At 38.0% G+C, this 17,727-nt stretch overlaps 1 protein-coding gene across 1 annotated transcript; it reads right to left on the reverse strand.

Moving 5' to 3' along the window:
* Positions 1-245: 245 nt before the first annotated feature.
* Positions 246-1,484, reverse strand: LOC134601867 (beta-1,3-galactosyltransferase 2-like). Its single transcript, XM_063446370.1, has one exon. It carries the CDS (start codon positions 1,482-1,484, stop codon positions 450-452), a length of 1,035 nt encoding a protein of 344 aa, XP_063302440.1. The 3' UTR covers positions 246-449.
* Positions 1,485-17,727: the final 16,243 nt, after the last annotated feature.

The following is a 17,727-nucleotide window of genomic DNA, read 5'->3' on the forward strand; positions in this document are numbered from 1 at the left end:
GTTTTGGTGTATGAATGTTTGTGCAGTATGCAATGTGTACCTGCGTGTTTACTGAAAATGTGCATGCACAGTGTATATGTATGTGACTGTACTGAAAGTGTGTGTGTGTGTGATATTACTAAAAATGTACATGCACAGTTTATATGAATGTGACTGTACTGAGAATGTGTGTGCATTCCAAAAATGAATTACATTTGTCCCTGCATTTATACATTTTAAAAATAAATTGTCCTTCTTAGACCCTGGAACATCACCAAAGTTCTAAGATTTATTGATATTGTAACATAACTGGGTAATAATTAAATCCTGCACCAGGTTTTAGTACCATTAATCTAGAAAAGGAGAATACACATGATACCACAGCCATGATAGACATAATGTTCGTTTTTACAGTAAGTCCAGGATCTATGTTTCACAAAATACACAAAAATGTTTCAAGTCCTTGTATGTTAACATCCCAATGTCTTATTAGTCCAAAAATCTTGCCATAGTTTCGGAAGTTTATTGTTTTCTTCTAGTTTAATTGCAACCAGCTTATGAAATGTACAACGATCGTATTCATCGTACCTGTTAAAAATATACCCAGGAGGCTCAGTGGGTGGGGTGTTTAGCTCATACAGACAGATCCCCATAAAAACATCTTCCATGGGCATTGCAGTTATAACCTGAGCTATATCGTAGATTTTCTTCGTCATATCCACTGAGAAAACATATCCAGTACCAACGCAGTAAGGAGGATAAGTATTATTGGGGTAGACTTCTGGTGGCACGTACCACTTGTAAGCTTTATTCCTTAGAGGTCCTGTATTAGAGTATATTTGCCCAGTAAAGTAATTGGTTCGGACTGGCAACTCTGGACGTAGGACTTGATGGATGAGATATTCCACATTAAGAAACATGTCACTATCAATTTTTATCACGTAACTGGCACTGGAACAGAATTTTGCAACCCATTCCATGCCCATTAGCGTTTTTAGAGTCAAATTGTAATAGGTATCAAGAAAATCCTGCTGTATAATATCACCATAGTATTCACTCTCTTCTTCCAACATTTGTTGGACAGCTTTGGGTCTAAGAGGGGATGTTGCAACGAGAAAAACTCTTACCACTTCAACATCTTTGTAGTTATTTTCATTTCCCCAAGTTTCCCGAATTGCATTCCTGGTGATTATATCATGGCAACGAACAGGTACTAAGAGCACAAGAAAAGGGTTTCTTTTTGCGCATTTGTCCTCCGGGTTGATGAGGAACTTGTAGGGGTATGGGTATGGAGGTATTAAAGGATGTCTGGTGGTTAGAGAATGGAGTGTGTTTGAAATGCTGGGTTTGATGCTGGAGGGTGTGTATTTTTTCTGGTTGTCTTGTGTCCTGAGCCATCTTTCCAAAAATGTGTTCTCTATCGCAAAGAGGAAACTCAATACCAGAAACAAAAATATAATTGAAGTCAATAGTTTAAAGAGCAGGCTGACCTTGGGATGATGCATTCCTATACAAAAGAAAAAAGAGAAAATATTCTCAGCTATTGGTAGTGACAGAGATGCCCAAGCAAAACAATATAATATATCTGACATATCTGATATCCAAGATGACCAGGCATCTTTATTAAGCATAGTTCTCTGATTAGCTTAAATATGTAAGATTGACCTGATCTGAAAAAAAAAAGTTAAATTCATGAAAATTTGTCTACAAGTCATGTGTGCATTCTTTAAAGCGATTCAGAAGTTTTAAGTTAAACTGAAAACATACTTTGAAACCTATAGTTATGCAAAGGCTGTTAAAGCAACTCTGTCACCATCTGGGGTCCTTCCATAGTTTGCAAAGACCTCCGATGATGACATCGCCACTGTGGATCCGATGGTCATGGGAGACAGGGGAAGGTAGATTTACTAACCTGAATCTTGACAAGTGTTGGAAGTATTTATTTTGACTGGGTTGGAATTTCAGTGAAGGGAGGGGGGGGGGGGGGGGGGGTCCTATTCTGTATTCCACACCTATGTTAAAAGCAAATGTCAGAAAGATTTTACATTTTTTAATTAAATGAATACTAAAGATTTTATTGTACATCATTTCTAGCATATTATATATTGGCACATTTTATAGCAAATGCAATAAACCAGATGCATAGAGGCATTATTCTACTGGCCATGGTTAGATAATGAATTATAGGAACAACCTTTAAGGAAAACACGCATTGTCAGTGATTAAGGTGCTTGGAGTGTTCCTATGATCTATGCACGTGCAAGTAGTTTTGCTAGTACACTATATAAATAAATGTCATTCTTATAATTAGACATGGCACCATAACCACTACAGCACAGTGCTTGGAATGATCATAAACTGTAAATTTCAATTCCCCCTTTGACTCTAAGAGCTTTATTCACTAGGCTGAGAATTGCAGAGAATTTAGATGGAAATTGCAAATGTTAAATTAAAATGGATTTTACATAAAACTTTCAATTACCTTATTAATTCTCCAGAATTTCTAGTTTGGCTGGGACAGAAAAAAGAGGTTTCTTGCAATTTCTCTACTTTAACTCTGACTATAAAGCTTGTGTCCCCGCCCCCCTCCGCGCCCCCCCCCCCCCCCCCCCCCCCCCCCCCCCAGAGGAGACACTGATGACTCAAGAGTTCAGAAGTCCAAAAACTCAAGCGTTTTGTCCTAGCATTTAGTGCCTTCCATATATTCTGCTGGTGTAGTTTATCTCTAGCTCTGATATTTATCATAGCTGTCATAAAACTGAAGTTATTTTTGAAGCCCATGTTGCAAGTGCAGCATTTTCATCAGCAGTTAGATATCCTCTCCTTCCTCTCCTAGAGTTGGTATTCAGAACATTAGAAAAACATTCTTGAAGCCAGGCTTTACTCATTCTGTTCTTTATTGTCTACACAGCAGTGGTTTCCAAACCAGTCCTCATGTTTCACCAAATCACCAACCATCCAGGATTCCCGTATTTCTCTTTTTTTTTTTTATTCCACTGGAGATACTGACATAACCTGGACTGTTGGTGTGGGTGGTCATGAGAACTGGTTTGGGAACGACTAGTCTAAAGTATTGTAGGATTGATTTTTTTTTTTTTTAATATATTTTTAGTTACGTAGTTTTCCAAACCCTTTTTGACCTTAAATAGTCCTTAAAGTGGTGCTCTGTTCAGAAACCTTTTAATGAAATAGATTAATATGGGGAGGAGTGTCCTTTCAGCCGGGTGGCACAGGCTTTTGTTAAGGGGTACATGCCTTCAGTTGCTTATCGATTGAAACTCTTACTATTCTCAGACCTGAGTCCTCCTTTGCACTAACTCTACACCACCCAACACTCGTCTAAAGTTACCTTTGACCGTGTGATTTTAAACAACGATTTTAAACGACAACAGACATTTACAACTTGTTGTATTGGTGGCATTTGAAATGTTTATCTTTAGATCACTGTGCTGTTTTGCACTCGGGTATAATATTTATAGAAGTGTTAACTGTCCTAGTATAGATACAGATTCAATCAGGCTAGGAGGAAAGGAGGTTAGGCAATTGGAAAACATAATAATGAACAAAAAAGATGGAGGCCAAAAGAATAGTAGGTTCTTGCAAGATGGAGTATAAAACACAGACTCGAGAAGATTGGGGTTATGGGGAGGGAGAAGTTCTTATCAAAGTAAGTTATTTGTACTGTTTTAACATGCGAACAGTTTAGAAATTGCTACAAATTCAAGATGATAAACTGGTAGAAACAGGTAAATGGGACTAAATACCTCAAATGAGCAGGATGCTATAATTGATGAAAACCTACAGCTTAAGTTCTTAAGAAAAGCTTAGTTAATTTGTTAGTTTGGAAGGAAAGATGGAAATAAAAGCATAAATTAGATAAAAATAAGGGAGTGGTGAGACTAGGACAGAGGAAAAACCTGACTAAAATAATGATAATTGGAATGGGCTTCACAAAAGTACGTAATTTAAGAAAAAAACAAAAAAGTAAAAAGGGCATCTCTTCATCTCATATACGGAGATGAATTGTCTGAGTTAAACAAAGAAAATAGTGGTATATCTTTAAGTAAATGTTTTAATAATTCACTTCTCAGAATATACCAACAGAAAACAAATGTAAAATAAAATAAAATTAAAAATGATCTGTCTAAGTTGCAGAAAGATGCAAGGAAATGAAAAAATACATGTACCTCAATAATGACTGGCATAGGCCAATGCAATGAAATTATTCAATGAGTACTGTAAAAGTATGCAACCTTAACGGATATTCCCGAGGGTATCAAATCCAAATAATTAAATAAATATAAACCAGGATGCACACCTCATATACTATCAACATAATAAGAATGTTATTTACTAAGGTGAAAAATCTAAATTAATTTGAAATCTAAGGACAGAGTAGCTGAACTAACAGCGTAGCCTACTTTGAGAATTTTTCTCATTCAGCTATTTTGACCTTAAATTTTAAAATCACCTTTAAGTCACGTTGAACTTTAACAACTCCAAAAGCAAATAAAAATATCATTTAGCTCAAAGTAAACCAGACATGACTGATTATCTTTAAATGCATAGCACAGAACTCATATTTATTCTTCTACACTAATTTCTATAACGTTATCAAAATCAATGCAAGATAAAGGGATTCCATGTTATCTCTAATATTTTATAACATCTGTGACGGTAGGAGCACAAGATGGACACTTTATGTAGTATCCCGGATGATTCTTATGTTTAAGTCACTCTGTGCCCATAACATATGAAGGGTGTTGTATTATTGTTAATTGTTAAATGTGTTGTGGGCTCTCCTGTCCTGTTGATGCTTTCTACCAACTAGGTGGATTCGGCTGTAGAACCTTGTGGTTTCTGCAGACAGGGGAGATATTTCTTGTTAGTTATTGTCTACCCCAACCCTGTATAAATATTTTATTGTGTTCTTATGAGTGCCTGTATGTTTGCCCATATTAAGGTTACATGTATTGAATTGAGTGTGTCACCATAAACTTAAAGTAATGTGAATATGGGCTAGTCCTGAGTGAAAGTAAAGTATTCTGTTTTAGTTCCATTGGGAACTGTGTATTCCATGGGTAGTCAACCTGGTCCCTACCGCCCACTAATGGGCAATCTGGGATTTCAGGTGGGTGGTGGTGGGTTCTGCAGAAAACGTCCAGTGGGCCTCGATGGCCATGGACCAAGCAGAGCCAGCTTTGTTGTAAGCCCTCTCGGGCTGGTGAGGAAATTAAAGATCTCCCTTACTGGCCTGCTGGCACTTAGTTCCAGCAGAGAGAGGGAAGGGCCTGGGAGGCTTTGTGTTCCTCCTGCAACAGGCTGGTCAGAGCATTACCGCGTGTTACCATGGCAATGCTCCGATACAGTGCAGTGATCGCAGGAGGACAGGAGAGTTAGTCTGCAGCTGGAGGAGCTGCGGACTAAAGTGAACATGCCACACCTGGACCACCAGGGCTTGCAGCATTATGTTCCCCCTTCCTGGTAAAAGCTAAGAAGAATAGATGAGAAGACATAGATAGATAGATAGATAGATAGATAGATAGATAGATAGATAGATAGATTTTCACATCTCACCCACCTACATACAGCATTGACCCTATGCACCATTCACACACAAACACACACACACACACACACACACAGACTGCCCCCTCACACACACAGAAAGCACCCACACACACTACACCCCTCACACACATGCCACCCTCTGACACACACTGCCCCTCTCACACATGCACAGCACCTCTCACACGCACAGCACCTCTTACACACACACACACATCACCTCTCATACACACATCACCTCTAACACACGTACTGTACCCCTCACACACATTGCCCCGCTCACACACTGCCTCGTCTCACACACACAAACAATACCCCTCACATACACACTGTCCCCTCACACACGCACACACTGCCCCCCCACACACAGCCCCCTACACACACACACACAGCAACTCTCTTACACACAGTACCACTAACAAACACACTGCATCCTTCACACACATACAGAACCCCTCACACACATAGCACCCTTCACACACAATGCACTGCAAACACACACTACATCTTTCACAAACAAATACACAAACAAAGCACCCTTCACCCACACAGCCCCCTTCACATACAGCACCCTTCACACACATACAGCACCTCTCACACACACTCAGCACCCTTCACACACAATGCCCCCTCACACACACTGCACCTCTCACACACACACTTCACCCTTCGCACACAAACACACACACAGTATCCTTCACAAACACACTGCACCCTTCACACGCACACAGTACCTCTCACACACACTATACCATTCACACACACTGCCCCTCTCACATACACACACACACACACACACTATACCCTTCACACACACACACACACACACACACACATACACACACATTCTGTGTGTTTTTTTATTTATTGATTTCACTAACAGAGTTTTTGGACCTGATGGCTTTCTGTCCTGGTCTCTGATTCCTGGGATGAGTTAAGAAAGACCTAGGTCTGAGAGCTACAAATGCGTTTTGTAAAAGTGATAGATGGAAACGATGTAGTCAGAGTTGTTGATATCTGCCGGGGAGAAGAACAGAAGAAGCAAAGGCAGAGGAAACAATACCTGCCTGGAAGGAGAGAGCTGCAGCCTAATCAGGTATAACAGGTCCTCAGCGACCCCAGTCAAGGTTCGGCGACCGTGTCTGGAGTGCCCCAGGGTTCCTGATAGCAGTGAGGAAACAGACCTGGTGGAGGTACTAAGTTGGAGTATGGAAGCTCTGTCACAACATCTTCCTGTGAATGCTGAACAAATTATACAAATATTGTAACATTATATAACTTAATAGAATTTTAAACATGTTGCAGATATTGTTACTCTGTATACTTGGTAGCAAAGGCAGTGAAGGTTAAGTCAATACATTTTAATAGTTAAAATGTTAAAATAGAAATCCACATTGTATACTGCACTGGTTACAACGGTTTTAAGTGACAATAATTTAACATAAATTGGATGATTAATATCCGAGAGCATTTAAAGATTAGAGATCTTTCAATGGCTGGACAATTATTTTAATCTCCTAGGATTTATTTGTGTTTTAAAAAGGATCAAGATTACAACACAGACATGATTTTCCCTTTAAAAATTTAAAGGGTTTTAAAGGTACGTGTGCACTTGCCTCAACAATTTCTGCCATTCAATAGGAGATCAGCAGTAAAATGGGTACCTACTGTCTCCCTTTAAGCCTTAAGTATTTCCCTTTTTTATTTTGCTTTTTTTTTTTTACATATTCACTTGATTTTTTTTGTGTGTGTGTTCTATTTCTGTAAGTTTTTTTTATATTCTAGTACCATAACTGTTTCACTGTTAGCTTAAATTACCACGTTATCTACATTAACAAACTCTCTATATAAAAAAAAAAACAAGTAAATCAATTAAACTGTTTATCTAGCGATAAAACACCACCTCCCTTTTTTTAGGCTTGTTTTTGATTATTGAGTAATTGCATTTCCTTAAACTTGTTCGTCCTGTCTTTCCTAACACAGTTTGCATAATTAGTTTCATACCAGTTTTTTCTCTCTTCCACTTTCTCGGCTCACAGTTTGTATTTCCATATATGATAATTTACCCAGTCTTCGTTCATCTTCATTCTGGGTGATCTCACTATCTTGATCATGGTCACATTTTTTAACAGTTTGTCTTTCTATGCTATTTATGTGCTGACTACATAAACACAACTTTTCTTGTAATTGTCCTATTTATAGTTAAATCCCCTCTTATAATATTGTAAAGCGCCACGGAATCTGTTGGCGCTATATTAATAGCAATAATAATAATACTGCTACTACTACTAGTAATAATAATGGCATATTATATACATTAGAAACATATATATGTATAATAGTAATATAATAAATTATTAATCATATTTTATTATATTACATGTATCTTATTACTGTATAAAACTACTTGGGAAAGCCATATCAAAATATTTTTTCGGTAAATCCTATACATGTGGCTCTCTGTCACATAGGATGTGAGTACTGGAATGATGTCACCACAAACACTTTATGTGCCAGTATCTACTCAATAACTATATAACCCAGCTTACTTAAACAGGGAACTATTACATACTAACCACAGTTCCCCATTTATTTTAGATGACAACTTTGAAATGTACAACTTTTATATTTTTATTGGTTTGCTTGTTTTTTTTTCACAGCAACTCAAATGTCTGGGAATTTTCCTTTCTAATCCAGTTGCTGCAGGTGACAACCTACAAATACAGATACACACATAGATATCCCAAGCTACATGTGACAGATGGAAGTCACTTACACAAGTAACAGCTGGGGTTTCCTATATGCCTGGATAGATCTGGGGAGAGAAATAATCTAACTCTCCCTCTCTTACTAGTTAAACATTACCTGCTTAATACCGTTTATAGTTAAAAAAAATAAAATAAAGCAAAACTACCATACAGCCTCAAAATATACAAAGTAAAATAAATGTTTTGTGAAAATAAATACGAGTAATGGGTGTTGATTTTTGTTTTGTATTTGTCTATATTGGTATAGTTTGTTTTTTCTATATAATATAGCATTTCACTGAAAACTACTGAAAACAAGTTATAAACCACAAAAAAGAGTAACAATTTAAACTGTAAATGGAATAAATAATGGCATGGGCAATATATCCCCAGAAAAAAAAAAAAAAAACTGTAGTAAAAAAAAAAGACAAATTAGAGAGGAATTGGGTAAAAAGAAAAAAGTGAAGGAGTTAATATTAAATCATTGCAGAAAACGCAAGGCAAAAAGAGATACATTTAAAATGTAAAGAATACAAAAGCACAGTGAGAAATGGTACAATAAGATATAAAATGCAGTAAAGATATAAAGCGAGGAGATAAGAGCAGAGAACTCTGGAGCAGGTGATAAAATTTACCTGTCAGGCTGGCTTCAAATGCAGTGACTCGTCACAGTAGCTAAAAAGAAACGTTATAGCCAAGTAGTAAAGAGACCCAACTCTGTAATTGCAGGGAGGGACAATACTGGGGCTGTACAGATAATTATGCTGTGACTGTACAGACAATTAGGAAACAGTTTGCATGATAAGACAATGAAACAAAATGTTAGGCATTATGTTCCATTATCTCATCATGCAAACAGTTGCCTAATGCTCAACAAAATCCCTAAATAAACACTCCAAGCACCATAACCACTGCAGTTCATTGTTGTGGTTACAGTGCCCCAACGATCCCTGGTATCGCCCATTGTAAGTGGTTATACCTGGGGTGGCTTCAAACTTGGGATCTATTGGGTGCCGTTCCCCACCTTTACTACATCAGACAGAGAGCCAGTAGCTGTCTGAGCAATGCTTAGAGGGCTAAGATTATTGGCTGAGAGTGATCAGCTAATGCTTCAAGACAATGAGTTGGCCCTGCATAGAATTTCTCCTGAACTATGCAGCTACCACGTCTCTGGCTGATGTATTGGAGTTAGGGAGCAGCACCTGCAGGACCTGAGGTGACAAGTCAAAGCATTCTGCATTCTGAAATAGTTTGACTATTTACAATTGTGGGGGGTGCCAGGGTACTCTTAGTATCATACCAATTATGGGGTGCTGAAATGATTATGGCACTTAGAGACTTCCGTTAAAATAAGCAAAATCAATACAGTGAGAGAAATAGTAAAATTAAAATAGGGGGCATCCTTGTACACAACGCCCGATCCCAAAATGGCAAAAATTAAGACATGATATGAAAGGATAGGATAGAAAAGAACACATTTTTTTTTTTTTTTAAATACAAGGACAACAAATGTAACATATCTGATTTGGCATCTTGCCTTCTGATTCCAACAGGTGAATAATAAGAAAACGAAAGGTAATACATAATCAGCAACTGTGAATTATTGGTGAATAAGTGGTCACAGTGCATCTGTACACTGTGAACAGAAATGATTATTTCATACTTTCCATATACAGCCAAAATTTTTACCATAGGTAATTCCATTGCACTTCCACATTGAGGGCAACTTCTGGCTCGGGCATCAAAAAATGTTGTACGAGTGCATACCTGCGCAGGTAAATAGTCACACTCCACCACAGACTGAAATAGTGTTATGGATTTTTCATCATTAAGGTAGCGGTCCCCCCACTGGCGCTGTACCTGTTGGGTCATCAAAATCCAAAGTATGATCCTCAGTAGACATGTGGGATTTCATGCCATTTGGACATTCGGATGCTTGCCGATGTCCGAAATCCCGAAGCGCCAAAGTTCCGAAGTGATGAAGTTCGGTAGTTCGAAAGTGCCGAAGCTCCGAAGTGCCGAAGTGATTCGGATTTCTGAAAAGCGGCAAAACAAGAGAGACAGAGGGAAAATTGCGTGAATGATGACAGGAATCTAATTCTAAGTAAGCTAATTCCTTTTGTCCAATGACGTCATATCCTGTACGCATCACAGTGCAGCTGCCAGCGAGCGCTGAAGGACGTACAGTAAGTACTTTGCTCCCTCACCGCACTGGCGGATCTGGGGGGGGGGGAATTTAAATTTTTCCCTGCTGGCTAATGCAGGGATGGCACTGTCCAAGCGTGAGCCCTTCACGGACAGGAGGGGACATCAGAGATCTCCCTCCCCGGTTCGCAGACACCGTGCTGGCAGCCGGCAGGGGAGGGAGGGAGAGAGAGAGCCTGATCCACCAGTAGAGAGAGGACCCAGGAGCTTAGCCTGTAGCTCCTTCGGGTCCTTCTCTCGCGAGCACGGAGCGTTGCCGTGGTAACAGTGGTTAGCACGACAAAGCTCCAAATCTCGCGAAAGTGAACTCTAGCCCTGGAGCTGCAGGCTCCAGGGCCATGTTTGTGTTATTAAGAGATTATAAGTATGTAGGGGAAGCACCCCTTCCTGTCTTAATAGAGAAATGTGCCTTTTAGCTTATCCGAGCAAGGTGATTTGTATGTGTTTATAGCCCTATTTAGGATTTAATATGTATGTAGGGAGTTTATAAAACACCCCTTCATGTCTCATTAGAGACGTTTACCTTTGTCTGATACCAGCAAGTTTATTGTATGTGTAGAGGCCCTATAAAGGGTCAAATGTGAAAGGGTTTATAAAATACCCCTTACTGTCTCATTAGAGATTATTGGCTGATATGAGCAAATCTAATGACTAGTGTAGGACTCACCTTTTGAGGCTTGCCTTGACGTGGCAGGTGAGCTTATATTCAAATGGCCATTGAAATAAAAACAAAGAGCCTACATTTTGTTTAAATGTACATAGGGATTTAGGACAGAGCTCAGGTAACTTTCTCTTTGTTTCTCTACTGCGCATGACTGCATCAGACAAACATCCTTAGCCAATTATTATATAGGATATATCAAGTAAACATGTACATTCGTACGAATTTTATGCCATTTGGACATTCGGATGCTTACGAATTGCCGAAGTGACGACGTTCGGCAATACCGAACCGAATGTCATTGGTCCGAATTGCCGAAGCAGACACATTTATATACTTACCCGAATTTCCGAAACGAAACAATTTTTTTGCCCATGCACATCCCTAATCCTCAGGTCTCAGCTAACTCCTCAGTCACCAGCAAAAACAAAAATGCAGGAGAATGCCGGACTCTAAAAGGGAATAGTCATTCTTTTTATTCCACAGCTTGTCTGAAAGTTCTGATGCTTAATTAATTAATTAAAGACACACAAAGTTAAAAACAAGTTTAAGCAGAATTTACAACTCCACCCAACATGTTTTGTGCTTGGTAAAACACCTAATCATATGTATGCAAGTGCCAAACAGTGTTATTTACTAAAGAGAAAATTCAAAGTGCATTGAAAGTGAATTTCAAATTTAATACATTTGAAATTCCAGAGTACCCGACATCAAAGCATAGCTGACTCTGAGAATGTTTCCAGTTCAGCTATTTTTACTTTAAATTTTAAATTAACTTTTAATTCCTGGCAATCCTCACAATTAACCCTGCCAAACTTAACACACCTTTTAGAATCACATAATCATCCTCATCAAGAACTAGACACAAGTCAACCTTTGCCGCTCCAAAACCTCACAAATAGAAAAACTCCTCCTGACCAACAGGTAAACCAACAGGTAAACTCCACGGCTGCTCGTGAGAATGAACAATGTAAATGTACACTCTATTCCCACACAAGTAAAAAAAAATCACGTAAATAAAAAATACATAACCTAAAAAAAATGTACAATACTGTATCATAACTAAAAGCACCCTGATGGCTTCAGTGATTTGAAGTGATCATGGTGCGTGAAGTCTGTATGTGCAGCATTTTGCTTTGAAACGCTGCACATACAGAGATTAACAGTTTCAATGCTGGAGGTGTAACTCCACCTCTGGTGGCGTCATTAGCCAGCCCCGAACTAAGCTCCAGGATGGATAATGTCAATTCTGTGCAAAATTGGCTTCTGCTGCCTGCACGCATTGTCCTCTCTCAGTCCGTCCACCCTGACATCCATGACATCAGCCAAAGAGGATCAAGCTGAGGGTGCACTTGGTCCATACGAGGAAAAAGAGGTAAGTTTAAACCTTTTATTAAAACTTTTTTAGGCATTGGGAGTGTGGGAGTGCAGACCAGCACAGAAGTGGCTATTACAACCAAAAACAGTTTTTTTGTTTTTTTTTGTAAAAACACAGTTTTTTGGTTGGATTAACCATTTACATACTGGTAGTTTTATAAGGTATTTGGTATTGTTTTATATTGGTCTCTATCTATTATTTCCTCCTAATGTGATTTGTGAACACAATTTATTATACCCCAAAAAGAGAGCACACTGTTTGATATGATGAAGAAAGTCATAAAGTAATTCCTCGTTCACTCAGGAATGTAATCAATCTAATAATAATGATTTGGATACTGATTTTAACAAATTAGAAGGGATGTCAACAAAGAAGACAAAGGAATGGTGGGAAAAAGTCTTTCTAGAAACATTTATTAAAGAAAACCCACACCTACGTGGTTAACCCCTTCAGGACGGAGTCAATAGTGCACGTTCTGATCAAAACAAAACGTAAACAAAAACTGGAATTTGCGCTATATGTCTGTTCACCCGTAGTTCCCCTCTTTCAAATTATATGCACCCACACTTATTATATATCATTTTGTTCAGGAGAAACAGGGCTTTAATTTATCATTAACTATTCATATATGGAACATAATTTATTATGAATAAAATTTAAAAAAAATGTGAGAAAATAAGATTTTTTAAAAAAAATTGCATTTCCGTCTGACATTTTAACTGTGAATGTCATAATACTGTTAAAAAATGCACATATTTGTAATCAGCGATGTGTCACGAGTACAACAGTACCCCCCATTAACAGGTTTTATGTTGTTTTGGAAAGTTACAGGGTCAAATATAGAACATTCCATTTTCAAATTGAAATTTTCCAGATTAGTAATGTTACCTTTGAGACGGTGTGGTAGCCAGGAATGAGAATTACCCCCATAATGGCATAGCATTTGAAAAAGTAGACAAGCCAAGGTATTGAAAGTGGGGTATTTTTTGTCTTTTTTAGTAGCCACTTAGTCACAAACACTGGCCAAAGTTAGCGTTCATATTTATTTTTGTGTGAAAAAAGCAAAAAGCTAATATTTGGCCAGTGTTTGTGACTAAGTGGCTACTAGAAAGACTGGAAATACCCCACTTGCAATACCTCGGGTTGTCTACTTTTGCAAATGGTATGCCATCATGGGGGTAACTCTCATTCCTTGGCTACCATACGCTCTCAAAGGCAACATAACCAATCTGGCAAATTTAAATGTGAAAAAAATGAAATGCAAGCCTTATATGTGACTCTAACTTTCCAAAACACCATAAAACCTGTACATGGGGGGTACTGTTATTCTCGTGAGACTTCACTAAACACAAATATTAGTGTTTTAAAACAGTAAAACATATTACAACAATAATATAGACCATAAAAGTGCCATTCGCTTGTAAAAAATGCGAAAAACGTCACTTTTACTTAAAATATCATCATTGTAATACAATTTACCAGTTTGAAACACTAATATTTGAGTTCAGCGAAGTCTCCCGAGTAAAACAGTACCCCCTATGTACAGGTTTTATGGTGTCTTGGAGAGTTACAGGGTCAGGCATGTCAATCAAATTTTAATTAATCAAATCACATAATTACGTTAAAAGATTATTTAAATATACACGTAGAATTTTAATATATATGCATTTATAGGTATTTAAATTCTACGTGTATACTAATGTAATCTTTTATGTACTTATATGTATTTATCTATATATATATATATTTGCGGTTATTTGTATTTTATATATAGATAGATATATATAGAATGTCATTCTAAGTGTATTTTGTTACTGATATATATATATAGTAATAACAAAATACAGTTAGAATGAAGTTACATATGCATATATAATTTAAATAAAATTTTGTTTCAATATTTTATTTATTTATTTTATTATTTTATTTATTTATTATTTTAATTATACGTATTTATATATAATATATATATGTACATCTATTATATATATAATATACATACATATTATATATATGTAACGTCATTCTAAGTGTATTTTAATATTAATATATATACTTATATTAATATTAAAATACACTTTGTATGACTTTACATATATATAATATGTATATATATATTATATATATAATATATATATATATATATATATATATTTAATTTAATTTTACACATATCTAATATATATTTGTTTACTTTCCCATTAGCAGGGGGACTGTCTGATATTTCAAACAGTCCCCCTGCTGGCAGATCCATAGCCAGCTATAGGGGGCCATGTGATCGCTCTTTGAGAGCGATCACATGGCCCCCGGGGGCCTCATTTGCCAGAGGGGGGCTGCCTGGGCTCTCAGGCAGCCCCCCAGAAGAGGATCGCGGCGGAGGTGAGTACACCTCTCCTCCGGGGGCTTAAGCCGTTACGACGTACCATGCCGCCGCAACGGCTTTAAAGCCCTTTTAATGCGGGACGGCATGGTACGTCGTAACGGCGTTAAGGGGTTAAGAATGCAAAAGAAGCCTGGTAATGGGATTGAACATTTAATCACCCCATGGTGGGATTCAACTTTGGAGTTATGCTTTTCATAAATACTGGTTTTGGTTGTAGTAGCCCCTTCTGTGTTGGTTTGCCCCTCAAAATACCAAAAACAAAGGCATTTTAAGAATAAAAAATGAATCCTGGTCATGGGATTGAACATTTATTTTGCTTTGGATATATTCTCCTGTAAAATGATACTTCAACTTTTCATAAATACTTGTTTTGGCTAGAGTAGTCCCTTCTGTGCTGCCTCTCCTCCCCCCCCTCCCCCTTCCCACCCATATACCAAAAATAAAGGCCCAAGCTAATATTAAACTAAGATATACACTATAAATAGTAAGACTCAATACTTTATGAACATAAATAGGGACCTAAACCATTTAATAAAGAAGCCTAAATATTATTTAAATAAAGAGGGATTTAAGACTTAAAAAACATTGAAAAGAGGGTTGATTTGGTCATAAATTGCAGGAAAAGGGGATAGAATAGTTGTGATGTCAAACAAATAGTAGAATTCTATTAGAATATAATAATAATTTAAAAAAAAAACTATTTAAAGTAGGTAGTGAACACAAATAATCATGATATAAAAGATTTGAAAACACTATTAACTACAGCTAAAGCTGAAGAACTTATTGATGATAAAGTCTACGCTTTTTTTGTATATTGACTTTCCAAGGGTGCCTACTTTTCATTTTTTGCCTAAATTCCATAAATCAACAGAAAGACTAGCAGTTAGTCTTTTCTTCAGAAATCTGAATGTAGCCGAATGTAGCTTGTTATATACTTTTATTCCCTTTGTTTGGCTGTCCATACTCCCCCTACCTCCATTCATTTACTGAACCCCTATCTGTGTGGTCCATGTGTTTTGTCCTATTTTCTCTGGAACTATTTTGGGGCATCACCTTGTGGCCGACCGGTCAAAACTTCACTTAAATGGCGTTCCCAAACCACCGAAGGTACAGTGCCTTGCAAAAGTATTCACCCCTCTTGGCATTTTTCGTGTTTTGTGTCCTCACAACCTGGACTTAACATGGATTGTTTGAGGATTTGCATCATTTCATTTACAGAACATGCCCACAACTTTGAAGATGTTTTTCTTCTTTTATTGTGAAGCAAACAACAAATAGGACAAAATAACAGAAAAAGACAATATGCATAACTATTCACCCCCCTAAAGTCAATACTTTGTAGAGCCACCTTTTGCAGCAATCACAGCTCCACGTCACTTTGGATAAGTCTCTATGAGCTTGCCACATCTTACCACTGGGATTTTTGCCCATTCCTCCTTGCAAAACTGCTCCAGCTCCTTCAAGTTGGATGGTTTAAGTCTGACCACAGATTTTCTATTGGATTGAGGTCTGGGCTTTGACTAGGCCATTCCAACACATTTACATGTTTCCCCTTAAACCACTCAAGTGTTGCTTTAGCAGTGTGTTTGGAGTCATTGTCCTGCTGGAAGGTGAACCTCCGTCCCAGCCTCAAATCACGCACAGAGTGGTACAGGTTTTGCTCAAGAATATCCCTGTATTTAGCACCATCCATCTTTCCCTCAACTCCGACCAGTTTCCCAGTCCCGGCTGCTGAAAAACATCCCCACAGCATGATGCTGCCACCATGTTTCACTGTAGGGATGGTGTTCTTTGGGTGATGTGATGTGTTGGGTTTGCTCCAGACATAGCGTTTTCTTTGATGGCCGAAAAGTTCAATTTTAGTCTCATCAGACCAGAGCACCTTCCTCCATACATTTTTGTGAGTCTCCCACATGCCTTTTCGTAAACTCAAAATTTGCCATTTTGTTTTTTGCTGAAAGTAATGGCTTTCTTCAGGCCACTCTGCCATAAACTATATACACATCAGAGATATGTACGGGCACTCTATTATCCAATCAGGTGCTAGGTATCTAGGTAGCCCACTCTGTTTACCTCCAAAATATATACATTAGAATCTATGATACCGCACTCTGAAAAACTTAAATGTGGCTGTATAAGTACACGTTGCCACGCTAAATGAGTACTGTTTAAGAAGTTTTATTCCTTTGCTTATTCCAAAAAACAGTTAATCAGCTTATCCATTGTGATTGTCATGCCTTAAACCCTCCCGGTATCTCCTCGTACTTCCGGGTTTGACGGAGCTTAGCCACAACCCCTTTTGACGCGGTCTTCCTACTTAATGCGACCGCACCAGCTGATAGACGCTGGATTATTGAAATGCGTACCGCACTTACTAACCGGCTCAAGACTTCTCTGCGAACACCATATGTTACCGGACCGGACTGGAAGACTATTCAAATCCCCTTCATCTCTCCTCGTCCTCGACTAGTGCCAGAACTCTCTTCAGCCTCACTCAGGAAACAAACTCCTCGGAGGAGAGCTTGGGAACCTGTTTTCCTACTTCTGGAAGCTAAGTAACATATAGCCTCTGTGATAAGAGTTACCATCTCTTAAGCCTTTATTTCTTTTACCAAAGTCTGCTATCAAGTTATCAAACAATCCAGTTACAGCGTTCCTCAATTCATATTATTATTCAAGTTCAGCCGCACCTGTCTTGCTACTGATAACTTCGAATTGAACAATCTCTTATAACTGCTTTCCATTTAACCTGTTAACTAATATAACAGACTCTAATTGATTCAGAACCTGCTCACTGCAAACTGAA

This window comes from Pelobates fuscus, chromosome 3, assembly GCF_036172605.1.
Source record: "Pelobates fuscus isolate aPelFus1 chromosome 3, aPelFus1.pri, whole genome shotgun sequence".
Classification (NCBI taxonomy): domain Eukaryota; kingdom Metazoa; phylum Chordata; class Amphibia; order Anura; family Pelobatidae; genus Pelobates; species Pelobates fuscus.

What these genes read in the sequence shown, in the direction of transcription:
- LOC134601867 (XM_063446370.1), bottom strand. Translation starts at nt 1,484, where the DNA reads ATGCATCATCCCAAGGTCAGCCTGCTCTTTAAACTATTGACTTCAATT.